At 41.1% G+C, this 21070-nt stretch overlaps 1 protein-coding gene across 1 annotated transcript; it reads right to left on the bottom strand.

Moving 5' to 3' along the window:
* Window positions 1-3317: 3317 nt before the first annotated feature.
* Window positions 3318-20679, bottom strand: wdr32 (WD repeat domain 32). Its single transcript, XM_061743175.1, has 8 exons — window positions 20108-20679; window positions 13160-13273; window positions 12730-12927; window positions 10987-11189; window positions 8650-8730; window positions 8425-8570; window positions 6435-6884; window positions 3318-3948 (listed from the first exon to the last, which is right to left on the bottom strand). The coding sequence occupies exons 1-7, from the start codon at window positions 20488-20490 to the stop codon at window positions 6513-6515; spliced, it is 1497 nt and encodes a 498-aa protein (XP_061599159.1). The 5' UTR covers window positions 20491-20679; the 3' UTR covers window positions 3318-3948; window positions 6435-6512.
* Window positions 20680-21070: the final 391 nt, after the last annotated feature.

The raw sequence follows: 21070 nt of genomic DNA on the forward strand, positions 1-21070 counted from the left end.
TGAAGAGTCCTAATTCTTTTTAAATTCATGTTCAGAAAAGGAGATCAACAGTAAGTAGGTACAAGAAAATGCTAAAGATTGTAATGTGGGGATTGGGACAACCACAGAGGAGTCAGACATGTTAAAGAAGAGAAAAATAAAGTTGTTAAAGAGATTATTTCAACACCAGGTCTCAGGTATTTCTGATGGGGGTTTAAAGTGCTGGCCTGCCTGGTAGATCTGGCTAATAGTTTATTTAAATCCGGGATAAAAGATTTTTCATGCAAGGCACCTGTAGTTGCATTAAAGCAGCACAATGTAACTTTCAGCTTTTGTTGAGTTTGGCGCCTCCTTTGGACAAAATCGGTAGTGCTTTACCAGAAAGAACACTACATTTCCCATGAACACCAGCGCGTACTGCCGGAAAACCCGCGTCCCCGTCGCTGCATTTGTTTTGATGAGAGAAGACGGGACGGACTTTCAAAACTACTTTTCTGTTTTCAGCGGCCGTTTGCAGGATGGATAGTGAAGAGGTAATGTATCTATTTTTGGCTAAACAATATAATATGACGATGTTGAAAATCACTAAGTTCAACTTGGTTTTATTAAGTTGTTTCAGCGAGATAATGCGCCCTACAAACTCATACGCTCTGCACCTTTTTCCTGTCACGTTTTTTAGAGGGACTTCGTCATAAATTAGTAGTCCAAAATACTTACTGACAAAATAAAAAAATACTTTATAACCTGTGAATAACTGAATGCCCATTCCTTATATTTTGCAGATCAGCCCTGCACAATTTTACAGTTCTCAGGAAAAATACTAGAACCCAAGACGAATCCCATTCTAATTTTGATTCTTATTGAACATAGAACTCTACATTTACATTTGTATCATAACAATTCTGTCTCTCTTGTCGGACATCCCTCCTCGTCTTTCAGCTCACGCCAGCGAGTGAACGCCGGGCCAATGTTTATTCTTGTCCAGGCATTTAGCTTGTTACTCTCCCGCTTTCTTTTTTTAGCCTCCTCCGATAAAACTTTTATTTTCTTCGTTTTTTTTTCGCTGCTTCGGCCATGATACCAGCTTCTCCTGAGCTCTGCGCTCGTTTTATAATAGATCCATGTCTGTGCTCCACGCCCAGCTTTGGTCTGGACTATGAATCGGGAAGGAGGGGGAAGTGACGTATGCCGTAAAGCAGTCAAAGCCGTAAAAATGTGTAGTTTTTTAGTGTGGCAGGGTTCCTACCATGCTCCTCAAAGTTACATAGTGCCAGTGAAGGTGATACAGACCCCTCAGACCATGACAGAGGTTCATTAAACCTGTTGGAAGTTGATGTACCATCACAATGATGATGATGAAATATGATATTAAGGTGGAAAAGTTACATAGTGCTGCTTTAACTCCAAATCTGGTTGGAATTGTAATAGTGGCATCTGAAGAACACATTAAAGATTAAAAACAAAACAGAACCCAAACACCAGTCAGTCATCAATGCAAAAGAGACAGACCTTTTATTCTGTGATAACAAGTCCCATTGTAGCTGCTGGGGTTATTTTCTGTGTATAGTTGAGTAGGAAACAAGTAAAAGCAGTTCTACATGTTTTCTGGTCTGGTTACCCATCCTCCCACGCTGATGGGGCAAATGTAACACTGTATATCTTTAAAAAAAAATAATAATAAAGGAGAACTTAATTTAACCCACAGATAAATACAGGTTTACAGAGCAGAGAGGGATCGAAGGACAAACAAGACGAACATTTTTAATGACAAACCTCAAGTGGCAGATAAGACACTCGTCTCCAGAGCTCGTGAGCATAGTTAAGAGTAACAGATTCAGCTCAGCCAGGTTAAATAAAAAATATTTACTCTTATCGTCAAACAACCGACTGAGTCACTGACTGAGCTGAAGACGACACGGACCACATTTGCAGCAGAGTGAAAAACCCACATTTTGAGGTACAAAGTGTTAAAAACATCTTTTCCTGCAACTTACAAAAAGCATTTGATGAGCTGGGAACACAAAAAAAAAAAAAGTGTTTCTTTGACAATGTAAGTGTTTCACCTCAAACCAAACCTCTCTTGGACCATTAATGATGCTTTAACGGAAAGCTGTTACACCTTTCACATTCCCGTCACTGTTATCCATCTTAAGGGGGAGAAAAGGTAAAAAGGGCCACGTACCGGCAGGAATTTGGGAAGAAAATCCGTGCACAGAAAACACAGATCAACAGTTTAAAAACTCCATGTGAAGGTTTTTGGTTATAAACACTGAAAATACTCGTTTCAAATCTGCAGAATCATTCCTGTCCTGTACTTGGAAATTAGGCAAAAATATGATAACGTGTGAATGCAACCAACATAAACATCTCTGGCACTTTCCACAGAATATGTTCCACCATCATAACGACGTGAGCATATTTGAGACAAAGTGGAATCTGCTTATTTCCCTAAACCTCCAACGATTCCTTTAACTGATTATTTTTCTTGTTTTTTTTTTTTAATCACGGCAGCAGATACTCATTTTCAACCACAACAAAACTCCTGTTTTGGCATCTGACAGTTCAACACAACATAAATAAGAAAAGGGCCGTGATCATAAAGGCTGGTCTGCATAGTGCACGTCTGTCTCCTCCAACACCGTGACACAAACACTAGCTGGTGCTCACGGCAGCTTCACTGCACTGAAACAAAAGTACAGACACTTTAACAGTCCGAGCAATCATCTCCTTCCCTGTGGGTGTGAAGGTTGGGGGGGGCTGGCCACCTTCAGGAACACACTGCAAAGTTTAAACACAAAAAGGTTTCTTGGCAACAATTTCATCCCATTATTGGATAATTGCGATAGTCTACGTTCCTCTGACAGCAAACAAACCCCAAATCCAAGTTTTACTTCTGCATCCAAAGACATAGAAGATCAATTATTGTTCAAAAACAATTAAAAACACCAAAGTGAGCCACAGTGTGAACAAAATATTACCAACAACCTGCCGCTAGCAATATGGGTAGTAATATACGGGTGGACGTTGCTACCAGCAAATGCTGATAAAAAAGTGAAATTCAACAATCGTTTTAGGGTTGTCAAACTAATTTTACATTAAAGAGGGTGAGAAAGTAGTTAACAGTACCAGCCTTGTATAATAATGGAGAAACGGGTGTTTTAGTACAGGGTCAGCAACGTGTCAGATACCAACGGCAGACACACACACACCGCGCTTTAGTCACACGCATGAACACAAGAGGAAACAGGGAAGAACTCTGGAAATTACTTCAACAAAAAAGTTTCTGAAGTGGCGTCAGTGATACGAACATAAACCAGATCAAACGACAGAGAGCTACGACATGGTTACACCATTGAAACCTTTAGGAACAGTGGAAGAGACTGAAGGAGAACAGAAACAAGCAGGTAGGTTTGGAGGGAAGAGGTCCTTACAAAGTTATGATTGTATGAGCAGAGAAGCAGCACCGGTAGCGAAGGCAAGAGCGAAGCAGCAGAGCAACACGGAGCGCAGGATCAGGACCTGGGAGAACCCGTTTGTGTCTTCACGGGTCCCAGATAAATTATCTGTTTGCATCGTTAGTGTTTTCCTTCTGAGACGTCAAACATCTGGATGCGTTGAGTCTCAAAAGGTCCGTCTTCTACGGTTACGGAGACCAAAACAATCTTTAGTATGAAAAAGAGCAACGGACAGCTGGTAGTCTGTAGTGTAGGGAGTCTGTAGTTGCCTGGTGGTGAACTTCACAAGTCCAAAACGTCTCCTTTATCTGGTTCGGAGTCCAGTTTTACCATCCACCCTCCCTCTCTTATGTTTGCATCAACACTTGATGCTGCGAGTCCGGAAGGCCGGACGTGTCGTCCGTTCCACCGCTGTGACCTGGTCGGTTGAAAGTTCGGTTTCCCGCAGTCAACTGCTGTTAGCTTGCACCCAAGGGAACAGAGTTGCAGACCTGGGTCTTTGTGTTTTTACTGTCTGGCACAGATTCAGGGATGGAGAGGAGAAAAAAAGAGAAGAAAATTACAATCTTACACAAGGTTTTTCCTGTTTTCAGTCTTTCATACGTCTGGTTCATTGAGCACTTTAAAACAAATGTCAGGGTTCCAGCACTGGAGGGTTTTTATCTTTAAATGCACCTTCATTTCATAGGTAGGACTAGGGCTGGGCGATATATCGAGATTTTAATATATATCGATATATTTTCAAACGCGATATGGTACAAGAAAAAATCGTTTATATCGATATAGCTTTTTTTTTTTTTTAATGATTTTGATATAGCTTATTTTGTGACAAATTGACTTGAATGTTTTATTTGAGATTTGCACAAATGTTTTGTTATTTGCACAACTGTCAATCTCAGTGGAAAAGTCTGCCTGTTACTGTCTACATCAGGGGTCGGCAACCTAAAATGTTGAAAGAGCCATATTGGACCAAAAACACAAAAAACAAATATGTCTGGAGCCGCAAAAAATGAAAAGTCTTGTATTAGAATGAAGACAAATGGTGAAAGTCAAAATGTCGAGAAAAAAGTCGAAATGTTGAGAAAAGTCAAAATGTTGAGAAAAAAGTTGAAATGTTGAGAAAAAAGTCGAAATGTCAAGGAAATAGTCAGAATTTCGAGAAAAAAGTCGAAATGTCGAGATTAAAAAAAGGAAAAAGTAAGAAAAAAAGAGAAAAAAAGGAAAAAAGAAGAAAAAAAAAGAGAAAGAAAAAGAAAAAAGAAGAAAAAAAAGGGGAAAAAAAAAAGGTCAAACATTTTTGAAAAAACTCCAGGAGCCACTAGGGCAGCGCTAAAGAGCCGCATGCGGCTCTAGAGCCGCATGCGGCTCTAGAACCGCGGGTTGCCAACCCCTGGTCTACATTGTATTAATTGCACAGTGTATTTTAATTTAATTGTTATGCAGGAAAGGGATATTTGTTTTATTTTATTCAAGAATAGGGGTGTAACAATATATCGTGCCACGAAATTTCGCGATACAAAAACGTCACGAAACGTGTCGTGGAGGTGACAAAGTGTATTGCGATATTATGTTATTAATATTAATCTATTGTGTTGACTAGTAACGCGCATCAGACCACGCGTGCCGACCGCGGCTCGACCCGCGGACCAAAATCTTCCTCCGCTCAGAAGAAACTAGTTCCGTTTTGCGGTCCCGATCACCGACTTTTAGGGTTTTGAACTCTGAACCTTTAAGTCTGGTGTAGAGTTAAGCCTTACCTTATTAAATTAAACCTTTTTCGGGTCAGGGAAAACTTCTTCAGGGTTTGAGAATACTTTAATGTCCCTCAACAGTGTAGGATTTTAAAACATCAACACAGCATCTAGTGCCGTACTGTGGCGTATCACTCCGCCCAATCTAAAACAGACTAATCACTACAGATAAACTGACTAGTGTCATTATAGTCCCTGATTTACATCAGAATATAAAGAATATATTTATAAAATAATGAACTCTGAATTACCAAAATAACCTTAACAAAAATAAATCTCCTCTTACACTTATAAGGTGAGCATGAATCAATCTTTTTATTATGTAAAATTGTATGTATTTATTTACTTTTATTTAATTTTAGTTGTTAAATTTCTGGAAAAGAAAAAAGTCAAATCATACATGAGAGAAACTATTCAGTTTGTGGCAAAATATTTGTACTTGTATGAAACTGAAGATGCATAATGCAAACCTGACATTTACTTTTAGTTCAGTTTGTGGAAAATGGTTGGCCTGGCTTTCTCTTTAAAACTTAAACAGTTATAAAACATTACAAACTGTAACAATAGGGCAAACGCACAGCATTGTTTTGTATTTTGTGTCTTTCAAATAAAAGACATTTTTTCCAGTCATATGTTCCTCATTCAAGGTTGTTAAAAAAATACTGCTATAATATCGTTATCGTATCGTTATAGTGACCTCAATATCATGTATCGTACCGTATCGTGAGATTAGTGTATCGTTACACCCCTATTCAAGAAGCATTTTTATTCTATATATGCAGGCAGTTTATTTTTATTTCATTTGTTTTATACATGTTGATATTGTGCAGACCTCTGTTAATAAAGGAACCTGTGTGACATTTGGCACGAGGCTTTGTATTAAAACTGACTGTTTTTTTTTAAGGGTTTGCATCAGAAAAAAATGAAGCTAACAGAGATGCTAACAGAGATGCTATGCTATAATGCTTTGGGGGAAACTCCAATTATGGCACAGAAAAAAATATCGATATATATCGAGTATTGCCATTCAGCTAGAAAATATGGAGATATGACTTTTGGTCCATATTGCCCAGCCCTAGGTAGGACAAAAGAGTCAGCTTATTCTTGCGCTAAGAAAATATCTGGCAGATGATATGATTAGTCTAAATTCACAGAAAAAACATAGCTGCATGAACAAGAGAAGACATTCTTCTGCAGTAGCTGCGTTACTTGTGAACCCGAGCCGCACCGTGACGCCTCCTTGACTCACTTCCAGACGGGTCCTGCAGGAACCCTGATAAACACGTCTCTGCCCAGGTCTGCGGGGCTCCGTTCTGAGACAGGGATGCTAAAACTTGGGCTGGTAGAGGGCCACGCGTCCACTGAGGCAGCCGGAGGCCAGCTGGCAGTGCGTCGGGGAGAACTTGGTGGTGAGCACCACGTCGCTGTGCGAGTAGATGGAGCGGATCTCCCTGAGGCAGCTTGTCTGGACGGGAATGCAGTCGGCCAGCTCGCCGCAGTCCTCGTCGAAGGCCAGCAGGCGCACGCCGTAGCCGTAGGGGGAGCAGATGAGCCGGCCGTCCGGGCTGAAGCACAGCTCCTTGATGTAGCCCCGGCCCACGTTGGCCTCCTCGATGTAGTGGGTGAGGCGGAGGGAGCAGCGCGGGGAAACCAGCGGCCGCGTGGGCGCGCCCTCCTGGAACTCATACACACACGTCCACTGGAGGGAGAGGAGGGAAAAGTCTCAGTCACTGACTACGTTTACATGCAGTCAATAACCCTTTTCTAACCGGAATATTAGCAATGACCCAGTTGCACACGGCCATGTAAACACCAATAACCCCTTTGAATAACTGGAATTTGCTTATATTCCGGTTTTTAAAAACCCGAATATGACCCCTGGGTTACTCCTTTTAAAACCGGAATATTGGGTCATGTAAACGCCAAACGAAATATCCCCATCAAACGGAACATTAATTTGTTTTCTGCACATGTTCTGTTCACAAGGAATCCTGGTCTTTTGAGTCCAGGAAGTTCTTATAAACACGGAGAAACGCAAGACCATGGCACACTTTTGGAGTGAGGAGGAGACTAATCACTTCATAAATGTAATGGATATGAACATTTCTGCATTTGTAGACGGTAGAAAGTACTGGGATAGTGAGATTTACAAGAAGGTGAGCGAGAAAGTTGCGCGAAGCAGCATTTGTTTTGGATTTGGATACAGGAAGGAGAAGCGGAAATGACGGTTTTGCGTCATGATGTTCTCCGTGTGTTGCTGGTTTGATCCAGATATCCCAAATGATTAATCACCATGTGAACAGGGATAACCCTGTTTGCTCACGCATGGAAACAGATTATTCCCAATGTTTCAGTAACTGGAATATTGACCTGAACCCCAATTTTGACTGCATGTAAATGTAGTCAGTGTTAATCATGACAGGGTTAATAATCATCTCTGGGATTATTTGATTAAACTTCTTGATGTGTAAAACCTTGGAATTTAACCCTTTATGACCTACCATAGAACGGTCCGCCTTCGCATATTTTTACATTTTTGCATTGCTATACTGCCATTTTATGGAGTATTTTTATTTGCTATGCATCAAACCAAGCCATATTAGCCAATCTTTTTATAATTTGTGTTCATACTAAGTTCATACTAACTAAATAAATTGCTAAAAAGTGCAAATAACTACCAAAAAAATATATATTTATATATCGCATCTTCATCCGGCGCTGAAATCAGCAAGACTTCTCTGATAAAAAGCACGAACAAGAGCGCAAATTCAAACCGACTAGTTTCCTGGGGGAGTGACGTCACATCCCTTTTCGCGGGAAGTGGAGTGGAAAAATAAATCCTGATGAAACGCTGACAACGTGATGATGTACGTGTCAACGTAGGACGTGCTCACAGCACACGTACCGGATCTATAAATAACCCCCAATGTCAATTATGAAGATTTACGTGTTTTACTGGATTATTATGTCATTCTTTTTCCAAACGATTTAAGGGATTAAAACTCTAAATGACACACTAAATGCTGTATATGTAATAGAATTATTGCTCTGTTTTATTTGGTCGTAAATGTACATACATTTGGAAAATCAATATGCAAACGGGAGCGCCGGCGCTCCAGTCGGTCATAAAGGGTTTACGAGAGTTGACTTACTTTTTCACATTACCTTTTCATGAGGTAGTTTAGTAAGTAAATGTAATATTCATAGCTTGGCCATGCCTGCAGCTACAGGTTTCTCACCTCCTGATCGTCAGTGTTGCTGGAGCACCGGATGAGCGTGGCCCAGCCCTTAGGGTGGAGCTGCAGGGAGGTGATGCAGTTCCCCCTGTCCCTCTCCCCGGGGATGTCTGGAGTTAAAACCTCCAGGCTGTTCCTGGGAGAAAGGCCTGCGAGGAGAGAAGGAAGACAATGACTCCACGTTCAGGAGCCTCAGGTGAGACGAGCCAAACACAAACCCTGCCAGACCTTCTCTGTGAGGGTGAATCTTGCTGGAGTCGTTTCCGTGGCGAGGCGTGCCTGCTGACCTGGACGCTGACGTCCCTCCATCTACAGAATCACAGAGAGCATTAGAGTAGGACGTTGTCGTCCAGTCTCATCTTTTAGTTTTTTGTTCTGTTAACAATAAATCAATTCAGAACACTACTTATACAGCATCTATCCAAGTAATGGTTTCGGTATGTAATACTTGAGTTGTGCATGTAATATGATTGTTTTGGTACATGAGATATAATGGTATTATTGCATAATAGTGTTATTATATAATAGGTGTAATATCTATCTATCTATCTTTCTATCTATATATATATTTTTTTAGGTATATGTGGGGATGATATACAGGACTGTCTCAGAAAATTTGAATATTGTGATAAAGTCCTTTATTTTCTGTAATGCAAAAATGTCATACATTCTGGATTCATTACAAATCAACTGAAATATTGCAAGCCTTTTATTATTTTAATATTGCTGATCATGGCTTACAGTTTAAGAAAACTCAAATATCCTATCTCAAAAAATTTGAATATTCTGGGAATCTTAATCTTAAACTGTAAGCCATAATCAGCAATATTAAAATAATAAAAGGCTTGCAATATTTCAGTTGATTTGTAATGAATCCAGAATGTATGACATTTGTTTTTTTTTTTTTTTTTAAATTGCATTACAGAAAATAAAGAATTTTATCACAATATTCTAATTTTCTGAGACAGTCCTGTAGTTGACTTGGTTTCTATTCTTGTCTTGATCTTAAAATATCTTGATTTTGTGTATATATATATATATATTTTTTTTCTTCTTGCTCTTATTCTGTATTTTTTAAATTTTTTAAGTTATTTTCTCTATTTGTTTTCTTTTGTATTGCATTATATTGTTAAGACCCCAGGAAGAATAGCTTCAGTTTCTGCTGCAGCTAATGGGGATCTCGATAAACAATAACAATAAACAACAATGTTTTGTAGATTTAGCAAAAAAAAATACTAAAACACAGATCATCGTCTGGGCCTTTTTCTCAACAGAGTTGGAGATGGAGATGTTGTGGGATCAGTACAGGGGGTGGAGTTTAAACGCAAAAGCTTGAACTGGAAACCACAACAGCGACAACAAGGAGAGTCAAAGGACAGAAAATGGGCCAGCCACGAAAAAAAATGTGGCAAATGTGGGAAAACACAGCATCACAGAGGTGAAAAGTGCCCTGCAGGAAAAGCTACCTGCCACAACGGCCACAAAACGGGACACTGGGCCAGAGTATGTGGCAGCAGGTAAGTGAATGAGGTCACAGAGACTGAGAGGGGGCCGACCTTTTATTTCCTGGGTTCAGTGTGTGATTATGATGATGAGAAAAGTGAGGAGTGGACGGTGCTACAAGTGGATTCCTCTCCAGTAGAATTCAAGATAAGTGAGGACTGTGTCTCCAGGTCGTGGAGGTCTGGCTCCATGTCTGCGATTATAGCAGAAAACCTCACCAGCCTCTTCTGTTTAACTGTCCTTCTGTTGGGCCATTTAGGTCCAAGATTAATCTCTTACGTGAGGAGAGTTGTTTTGATCTTTTTACGCCTTCCAGTCCTTCTGGAGTCATTTTACACCCAAACTAAAATATAAAACTAAAACTCAATCAGCCCTATGTTCATTGACCAAAAGGTAATAAAAAAAAACTAAAAAAAACGCAACATACCAGCCAACACAACTGAAAGATTTTTAACACTATTTTCAAGAAAACAATACTGTATTCCAACATAAAAAAACAAAACAAAAAAACAACAAAACTTTATTCTATCTGTGAGAAAAGGTGGTGATAGTACGAGGCTTTTAACACATTTTGCTGCATTCGACAGAACAACATGCCTTCAATGAAGAACAAAAACAATATTCTGATTTATTCCTTTAGAATATATAAATACATTTTAAAAGAAAGTGGCTTGCTATCTGCCCTAGAAGCAGATTAACAATAATAATCAAGGACTTGAACTGCAATTAATCTGTATTAGCAAGGAATTATATATTGAAAGCAAATAAATAAATCTCTCCTGAAAGGTGTAACAATCATATTTTTGTGTTGTTTGTCTTATTGTGTTGTTTTAATTCACTTGCATGAACTTTATCCTGTATGCTTTGATCACTTTGTGAAGGACGAATTGACGGTTGAACTGAAACAGCCAAAGATGTCTCACACTTAAAGGCAGGGTAAGCGATTTAACACGATTTCTAACCCAGACACTAGTCTGATAATATCAAGATATCTAATGAGAGGAATACATAGTTTTAAAAGGTTCACAGAGACAAACCACGATACACGACCTCTGTTCTAACCTGAGGTGAGGGGCGTCCGCCGCGCTCGCAGCATGCGGTAGCTGCCGACCTCCAGGGACTGAGTGAGGTCCAGGTCGTGGAGGATCAGCAGGTACCCTGAAGACGTAGAAATCAGCATCTTGGAACAGTCGGGCGTCAGACGCATCCTCATCAGATAGCGAGTGTGGAAGAACTTCTTATGCGGACAGCCGTCCTCCGTAAACCTGCAGAAGACGACAAAGAAGTCTCAGCAGGAAAATGGGAAAACCTTTACTGGGAGTGGGGGGGTTTCCAAACAAATGCAGTTTAGATCAGGACGGGAGAGCGTTGCACTTGATTTCCAACTAAAAGTACAATTTATTTCATTGTAAAAGTTTCTATTTTATGGAAGGAGGCAGGGTACCATACGCCGTAGGCTCTGCGTTGGTGTAACGCGGAACCATAAATCAGCCTTTAGCAATTTGTGCCATTCTGTGTGGCGATAAATGAAAAAAGATTAGACAACGTCGTGATTGGACAAGGAATTGGCTGGGCAGACGTGGGAAATGCGGTCTTTTTTTCTGCTATTAAAACATGATTTATAATATGAATTTGCAACACTTAAACTACAAATAATAGTTTTTGACGTGACATCAGAGATTGCGCATGCTCTCTGTGAAAGTCCAATCGGGTCGTAGCTGCTTCAACTGTGATTCCTTCACGAGGAGCGACCAGGATTTCAAACACGTTGGATTTTCTTGCGAGCACACGATTTGTGATCGGGAGCTCGTCGTGAGGTGTTACTCTCTCGTCGTGAGGTGTTACTCTCTCGTCGTTACTTTCTCGTCGTTACCCCACGTACACTGCACGAGGCACGACCAACGATTGGGTCGAAACCCGCCCCGATCCAAAAAATAGTCGCACGACTGGAAAATCGGCTCAAAACGAGCCGACAATCGCACAGTGTATGCCCAGCTTTAGCCACAGGGTGAGAAGCTCCGTCATCCAGGAGAAGGCTCGGAGTCGATGCTCCTCTGCATCCAGAAGAGCCAGATGAGGAGGCTCCTGTACGTCTTTGGGCTTCCTCTACCTCTGGGAACACCTTGGGAACACCTTGGGACCCCCCCCCCCCCCGATGAGCTGGACGAAGAGGCTGAGAGGAGGGAAGTCTGGATCTCCGTGCTTAGGCTACTGCCCCCGGGACACCCCCTCGGATAGGTGGAAGAAAATGGATGGATGGATGGAGGAAGGGAAGTGTATTTCTAATTCTCTGAGCTTTTAGATGCGTGTATTTTTTTTTGAAGTGCAAGAGATTATCTTTCTCTTTTTAGCATTTTATTAGGGTCAAAAACTACTTTAAACAACAAAAACACTATGCAACACTGGAAATCAAGGGGAGGCAAGTTCAAGTGACCCATTTTCTGTCCTATGTGGAGCAGAGAGACATGACCTTTAGCTATCTCTACAGAACAAAATAGTACATAGTTTTGCATATTCTCGGACTGGTTTTAGTGCTCGTTCATGTATCTGGTCCATTTTCACGATTGAGGCTCAGTGAAGACAGCACCCTTGCTTTTGTTTCAGGTTGATAGTCAACCACTCCCATCTTGCGTATCGTGTCGCCAGCAAGTACCCAGTATAAAAGCAGGGTAAGACCTGCAGGGTCAAAACCAGATATGTAGCAGTTGCCACAAAGACAGTACCAGGACATTTTAGTTGAAATAACAATATTTTTCTCATGTTCTCCTTGAAAATATGGAAGAGCATACTGCAAAGACGACAAACCTGTTGGTGTCCCACGTGATGACGTTGCCATCAAAGCCGGATGTGACGAGGAGCCGGGTGTTTGTGTCATACTCGATGTTCTTCACCCAGCTGGCGTGACCGTGCAACGAGCAAACCTTGGAATTAAGTTTACGGAGGTCCCACAATGCAATTGTGGTGTCATCCGAGCATGTGGCAAACAAGCGATTGTCCAAAAACCTGAAAGAAAAGGGTGAAAACCAAGTTTATAGATTCTTATTCTCTTGGGATCTTTCACTTTGATAGTTTTTATTGAGTTAAGAACTTGATCCTCTGACAGGAAGTTTCATCGAATGGACACAAAGCTAATAGAAGACTTAAAGGCTCATGTCATCACTCTTAATATTTTGTGTCTACTTTGTGCTTAAAGCCTGTTGCTCCTTCTGCTTGCGATAAAATGACAGGAACCCACCTTATGTTGTTGACACAGTCCTCGTGGGCCTCCGTCAGAGTTTTGATGTGTTTGGACGAGATGGGATCAAACAGGAGAACCTCTGTCTGCTCACAGGCCACAGTTAGCACAGACCTGAATGGAGAACATACAATAATCTCATAAATCAGAGTAGAAACAAGAGGAAACAAGAGGAAAAAAGAATTCACAAGACTGGATGACAGTCTATCAAAAACCCACACCAAGAAGGAAATAACCATCTTTTCTGTTGACCCTTATAGTGAGGGCTGCCCGGGGTTACTGTGTAGCATCATTTGAGAAGTATTGCCATAAGACTGCAGGGGGACTTCCCATTATGCCCCTCTGTCTTTATTTTTCTTATATAGCTCCATTCACACAGCCAGGTTGTTCCACTTCTGCAGCAGTTTATTTGTATAGGATTATTGAACAAGGTGATTCAAAGTGCTTTACAGTAGGGATGCAACTAACGACTAACTGAAACAATTAGTCGACTAATCAGATTATGACTCTCAAAATTATTAAATGGCTCTTCTGTAGCACTCCGCTTTTAATTTTGCATGAGTTGTTTAAATGATGCGCTACTTATGAATTAAAAACATTAAAGATGGACACGTCATTCAAAAATACATCTTTTAATGAACTTTACTGCCAGTCGCCGTGGTGTTGCATCGGTCAACGCCATATTGTTTACCTGGCGCTGCACTGCAGAGATAGGAAGGATGGTAATGCTTTAACTCATTTTTTTGGGACCACAATAGTCAACAATTAAATTTGTTGGCTTATCTGAGGCTTTCTGGGAGTTTGTTCCAGACATGTGAAGCATAGAAGCTGAATGCAGCTTCTCATGTCTGGTTCTGACTCTGAAAAAACCTGAGGGTGGAAGGTTCATACTGGGTCAGGAGGTCCTGATGGATTCTGGTCCTGGACCATTCAGATCTTTATAGACCAGCACCAGAACTTTAAAGTCTGACAGGCAGGTAAAGAGCTCAGAGCTGGACTGATGTGTCCACTTTTATGTCTTAGTCCTGACTCGAGCAGCAGAGTTCTGGATGAGCTGCAGTTGTCTAACGGACTTTTAAGGTGGATGTAAAGATGCTGTTACAATAATCAAGCTACTAAAGATGAATGCTGGACTAGTGTCTCCAGGTCCTGCTGGGAAATTAGATCTTTTAACCTTGATATATTTTTAAGGTGATAGGGGGCTGAGTTTCTTATTGCCTTAATGTGTTTTTCTGAGTCCATCACCAAACCCAGATTTTCTGGCCTGGTTGGTGGTTTTTAGTTGTATAGATTGAAGCTTTGTGGTGACCTGTAATCATTTTTCTTTGGCTTCAAGAGAATAATTACCTCAGTTTTGTTTTTGTTTAACTGGAGAAAGTTGTGGCACATCCAGTCATTAATCTCCTCAATGCATTTACCAAGAGCTTGCACAGGCACTCGGTTTCCTGGTGACATTTTAATATATATCTGCGTGTCATCTGCATAGATATGGTAGTTTATTTGGTTGTTCTTTATAATGTGCCAGTGGGAGCATGTAGATGTTAAACAGAAGAGGTCCCAGGATGGAACCTTGGGGAACTCCTCATGTGATTCTTGTCTGCTCAGATGTAAAGTTACCTATTGACACAAAGTACTTCCTGTTCTCCAAATATCTTTTGATTTAGTTTAGTTCTGGATAGACCCGCCCAGTTCTCCAGTCGTTGGAGTAAAATATTGTGGTCAACTGTATCAAATGCAACACTGAGATCCAGTAAAACTAAGACTGACATGTTTCCACCGACTGTATTCAGACATGTGTCATGAACCACTTTGGTCAGAGCGTCTCATTGTTGTGGTGCTGTCTGAAACCTGACTGGAAGGCATCATAGCAGTTATTTAATAAGTGCTATGAAGTACATAAAGGCCCTGGTCCACCTTGTGGGGTAATAACAGGAGGCAAAGGGTCAAAATGAGTGGAAAAACATGGAAAACTGGTCTTCTGCTGCTGTAGCCCAACCGCCTCATGGTTCAACATGTGTGATCAGAAATGCCCTTCTGCATACCTCTGTTCTAACGAGTGATTATTTGAGTTACTGTTGCTTTTCTATCAGCTCCAACCAATCTTCTCCTCTGACCTCTGGCAAAAACAAGGAATTTATTCCCACAGAACTGCCATTCACTGCATATTTTCTCTTTTTCGGACCGTTCTCTGTAAACCCTAGAGATGGTTGTGGTAGATCAGCAGTTTCTGAGATACTCAGACCAGCCCGTCTGGCACCAACAACCATGCCACGTTCAAAGTCACTTAAATCACCTTATTCCCCGTTCTGATGCTCGGTTGAACTGCAGCTACCATGTGATTGGCTGATAGAAATGTGCATTAAGGAGCAGTTGGACAGGTGTACCTAATAAAGTGAGTAGCTGCTGTTCATGAGCCTGGTTCTGCTGTAACTGGGATATGTTCCTCTCCACTGTTTCGTTCATGCTCGGGACGAGGGATTAAACTGAAGACTCAATATCAATAGGGTTCCGTAACTAAGCTAACCCTATCTTACGTTAGCAAAACTGTTTTTTTTTAATGATTTATCATTAAATCAAATTTAAATTTGGTCTTAATGAATTAGATCACAAAAGGATTACAATGAACCAAAGTCTTTTTTTTTGTGTGATGACTTTTGTTGTAAACTGCTGCCAAACAAATAAACTAAGTAATCATAAAGTAGATTAAAAAGCAACATTTTCCTCTGTCTGACCTCAAATGAACAGTAAACTGAGGTCATCAACACTTCATTGCTCAGGACGGACATTTGCTACACCCTGATCTCTCAGGAGCCCCAGAAACAAATGTGACCCAGACTGGACAGCTTGACCTGTTTACCTGAAGGATTTACTTCTTGCAGCAGCTGTCTAGGCGCGAAGGCTTTAACCCCGGCTGTACTTGTTAGTTGTGACTGCTGGGATTATTTTTAGTAACAAGAAGGAACTGTCTCGTCTGCAGCAGGTCCAAAATTCTGCAGCAAGGTTTGCCTACTTGCTCTGATAGAAGGACTCACATGACCCCAATTTTAAAGACTTTTCACTGGCTCCCCGTGCCTTTTCGTTTTAACTTTAAATCTTGGTGCTGACATTTAGAGCTCTGCATGGTCAGGCCCCTCCTACATCCAGGACCTACTACGCCCCTACACTAGGGATGAGCGGTATGGACTAAAAAATGTATCACGATAATTTCTGGCATTTATCCCGATAACGATAAAAATGACGATTAAAAAAAACCAATTCAACTCCACCAAAACACTGCTCTAAAAGAATACTAAATGCTACAAAACTACACCAATTAAGTTGAATTGATAAAAACCAATTAAATGAGTCCACCTGTACCGCAAAACTGTAATGACTCAAGCTCCTCGCTCTCAGATCCGCCTTCCCCTTCCTTCCTTCCTTCCTTTAACGCAGAACCATAAATCAGCTTTACACAAAAACGTCATCAACGGGAATTTATCGTTTTTACCGCGAGATGACAAATTCTTACCGTGGGAAACGGTAAAATATCGCCCATTCCTACCCTACACTCCATCTGGGAGGCTGAGATCATGTGACCAGAGCTCATGGTCCCTCGTACCCGCTTTAATCGCTCCTTCCAGGCCGTCACACCGAGGCTCTGGATCGATCTCCCACCGTCTCTACGTTCTCTGGTCTCCATCAACGCTTTAAGAGAAAACTTAAAACCCACATGTTTCTCCAAGCTTTTAAACATCAGTAGTGAGAGGGTTGTTATATGACCATCACATTGATTTTATGTACATTTTTACTCCAGGAAGTTTTTTATTTTATCTTCTTACTTTTATTGTATTGTGTTTATTCTTTGTGAAGCACCTTGTGACATTCCCTTGTCTGTGAAAAGTGCTATGGAAATAAACTTTACTAACTTACTTACTTTACATAACCCAAATATAATACTTTTTAAACTGCATGTTTCGATTGTTAAGTTGTATGTAATTGTTGTATATAATTTACCTAAAGACATGTCCTTAAGTACAATGGACATTCAGCCTGTCATGTTCATTTTTCTTCCAAAAACAAAAAGGTTAGTGGTTTTTTAAATGTTAAATGAAATGTCAGATGTGTAATTTAATTAAAATAGCACAGAGGTGTTTTGAAGTTGAGATGTTGAAAGAAACGCCCGGCTTTAGGTTCACAGAACATTTAAAAAAAATAAAAGTCAGTGTTTTATTGCAATATTATCACAATCAATGATACTGTTTACCTTATTAAGAGAAAGATAATTTTGAAAAAAACAGGAAACAAATGAAAAAATGTGATATAAATTCAGAAAAACTGAACTTTTTTCCTAATTTTTCAAGTTAATTCAATAAACTTCTGAAAAAAGCTCCCTTTTAAACGATGAATTTACATGGATGTCCAGCTTGTCGTATGGGGTCCTCCCACTTCCTCCAGAGGGTTGTGCATATTTTGAAAGGTTTTACAATAAGTTCACACATACATGATGGACGTGATGCAGTGAACTGATAAAAGCATCCTGAGCGTTGTAGAGCATTGGTGAACTACATTGATGTCTGTCTTTAATTACTGTCTTTAATCGCTGCTGTCAAACTCATTTTATACACTGCTACTTTAAAATGTGAGTTTCAAAACTTTAATCGTATTTCAACTCCTGTAAAGTCTGTTTGGGTTAGAGTCCTCAGGCTTGAGTCCTGTAAATTCTGTTTTGTTTTATTGTATTGCTTTTTCTGTTTAAACTTTAAATCGTCCTTTTTTTTTTAATGTCTCCGTAAAGCACTTTGAAACACCTTGTGGTTGAGTTGTGCTAGAGAAAGAAACTTGCCTTCCTTGCCTAGATGGTTTAGTTCAGTGCCTCGCAGGTGATCGCTTTTGTCACCCCAACTTTTGACGCACCAACCCGAGCGTCAGCCAATCAAACTGTAGCTACCCAGCTCGTGCTAGCCAATCAAATCATACAGGCGGACAGATCTGTTTCAGAGTATGCCCCTTATTTGTGTAATGAGAAGAAACTTGGCTGTTAATGATATGAGACCAGAAGTGTCATCCATTGCATTAATGCCAGACTGTTGTGTGAGCACAAAGTTACTAATTTGTGCCACTTATCTGTACAACAGGGTTCTCCAACCCTGGTCCTGGAGAGCACCTATCCAGCATGTTTTAGATCGTTCCCTGCTTCAGCACACCCTGATACAAGGAGCTGTGTCAGCAACAGAACTGTCCAGACGTTGATTACAAGTTAATGACGACCATTGATTAGAATCAGGTGTGTTCATGCAGGGAGACACCTAAAACATGCTGGATAGGTCTCTCCAGGACCGGAGTTGGAGACCCCTGCTGTACAATAACTCACCTCTGTAACAGGTAATCATCTGGATATAGTGATTCTTACTTATTTTAATTTTTGCGCAAATACATCAATTTCGACAGACTGCCCACCCTAATTGTAAATATCTGTACAGATCCTAATCTTATGTTACAAACCTTCTATTCTTTATGTCTTATTGGGCTGAAATGAGAGAATATTTGTATTTTTTTATTCACTTCACTTTGGACAGCAAATGAAGCATGGTGTGAATCTTGGTCTTTGAGGTCAAATCTGACCGGTTCACCACATGACAGGCAGAGGTGTATAATCCAGGTGCCATAAGGTAAAAATCCTGTCCAGCAGTTGTTCCAACCGGTCATTAAACCAGCTCCTCTGCAGGTAGATGGTTGTTAGTGAAAACACCTGTTTTAAATGTACTGGCTGATCCACAGGTATACATTTTCATGAGCAAATATCAGATTAATGTAAAGAAAAATGTATTTGACTAATGGTGCTTTGAGACTGACCCCATTTCAAAATTGGTCTTAATTTAAGATTGATTCAAAACTATTTTTTAAAAAAAAGAAGGTGTAGCCTATAATCCAGGTGCCATAAAGTAAAAACCCTGCCATGTTTCTGGATCAGCCTGTACATTCAAAACAGATGTTTTCACTAACAACCTACCATCTACCTACAGAGGAGCTGGTTTAGTATTTGGTTGGAACAACTGCTGGACTGGATTTTTACTTTATGGCACCTGGATTATACATCTCTGGCAGGTGTTCAAATTTAGTCGAACCCAAACAAAGTGACAGGACTGTTTTATACTCATGTTTATGACTCTGTAGTCGCTTCAAGCGCTCAGTTATAGAGGAGTTTGTTGTTGTTTGTAATGACCTGTAACGGTGTCAGGTGCAGCCCCGGAGGATGCACATGCAGGGGCTGCACATGCAGCCTCCGGGGTTGAACCCACTCTTCATTAAACTAATACCTTAAAATGTGTAGAACTAGTTGAGCTAAGGACTTCTCTTATAATGTATAAGGCACACAACAACCCCTTACTGCATTCAGGAAATGTTTTCACCCAGAGAAAGTATGAACTCAGGGGAACTTGTATGTTTAAAAAAATAAAAGGTAAGGACAAACTTTAGAAGTAGATGTGTTTCTGTTAAAGGGGTAAACTTGTGGAATAGTCTCTGTGATGAGCTAAAAATGTGTAGTTCTATCCGCAAATTCAAAAAAATGTTTAAACTTAGGGCAATTGATAAATATAAACTATGACCAAGAGCAGCTTCTCCTGTAAATCTTTTATATCACATGCTTTTGTTGTAATTGATCTCTGTAATACTTTTATTTTGATTTGTTGTGATGTGATGTATTGTAAAAAAGGATAGGCATTATATAAGCTACGGCTTCAGTCTACACCTTTTTTGGTTCATTTATTTATATATCCAGCTTTACTGTGGTGCATGTTTTGATTGACTAATGGACCAAAATAAAACTAACAAACTAATGTGCAGCCCTGGAGGTTGCACATGCAGCTGCACCTGTAGATGCACATGTAGGGGTTGCACATGCATCCTCCGGGGCTGCACCTGCACCGTCCTACACCAGCCCACCCTGCGGGTTCGTGGGTCACCTACCCGTCCGGGGAGTACTCCAGGTTGAACACCGCCCCGTGGGTCTGCGAGCTGAGGTTGACGGACTCCGCGGCCGGGTTCATGGAGCAGTACAGGCTGGTCATGGTTCTGAAGTTGTCCCGAGCCGGGTCCACGAACAGTCCCCGCCTGATGGTCCTGCTGGTCAGCCAGGAGAACAGACTCCTCTCCCTGCAGGAGCTGCTGCTGCTGCTGCTGGGACCCGTGCTGCCCGGCCCGGGGCTGCCCCCGCCCGGGTCCGGGCTGGGAGCCTTCCGGGCGGGGTCCTCCTCCTGGTCCTGGTCCGGGTCCTGGTCCGGGTCGGGCTCCCCCCCGGTGTCCCGGGGCCTCTCCTGCGGGGCTCCGCCGCCCCGCCGCTCCGAGCTCATGGCTGCTCCGGTAGAGTAGACGGACTGGTCACCTGTTACCGAGCATGAATACTCCGGTCGCTCCCAGCATTTACGGTATCATGACGGGGGTTCCGGCTGCATGAATGTGGCCGTCAGGACCGTCAGAACACGCTCAGCCCAAACATCCTGGCCGCGTTTGAACGACGACTGAGACAATGACAGCTAGCAGCGATGCTACCGGAAGGCTACAGGCAGGACTTCAAAATAAAAGGTGCGACTCAGTTAAAACCGGATGAACAACTGCAGGGACGTTTCAGAGTAAAGGCAAATAAAACAACAACAAAAAAATACAACAAAAAAACAACTTTATAAAAACAACAACAAAAAAACTAAAACAAAAACAACTTTATTTTATAATGTATTTGAAAAAATAATAAAATAATTCAATTATTCAAATTATTTGATTCGTACGGTGTTCTGCTCGTGCGCACTAACCAAGTGTGTAATGTAGCTGCGGCAGGGAGCAAGGATCGACAGAACACCGGTGTCATGTCGATCCTTGCTCTCTCTGCCGAGAAATGCTACTTTGTGGTTCTGCGCACGCGCACAGTCGATACAA

Source organism: Cololabis saira, chromosome 16 (assembly GCF_033807715.1).
Source record: "Cololabis saira isolate AMF1-May2022 chromosome 16, fColSai1.1, whole genome shotgun sequence".
Classification (NCBI taxonomy): domain Eukaryota; kingdom Metazoa; phylum Chordata; class Actinopteri; order Beloniformes; family Belonidae; genus Cololabis; species Cololabis saira.

What these genes read in the sequence shown, in the direction of transcription:
- wdr32 (XM_061743175.1), bottom strand. Translation starts at nt 20,490, where the DNA reads ATGAGCTCGGAGCGGCGGGGCGGCGGAGCCCCGCAGGAGAGGCCCCGG. An exon ending in CTGGAGTACTCCCCGGACGG is followed by an intron (nt 13,274 to 20,107) that starts GTAGGTGACCCA and finishes TTCTCCATTCAG; the next exon opens with GTCTGTGCTAACTGTGGCCT. An exon ending in GATTCACCCTCACAGAGAAG is followed by an intron (nt 8,571 to 8,649) that starts GTCTGGCAGGGT and finishes CTCTCCTCGCAG; the next exon opens with GCCTTTCTCCCAGGAACAGC.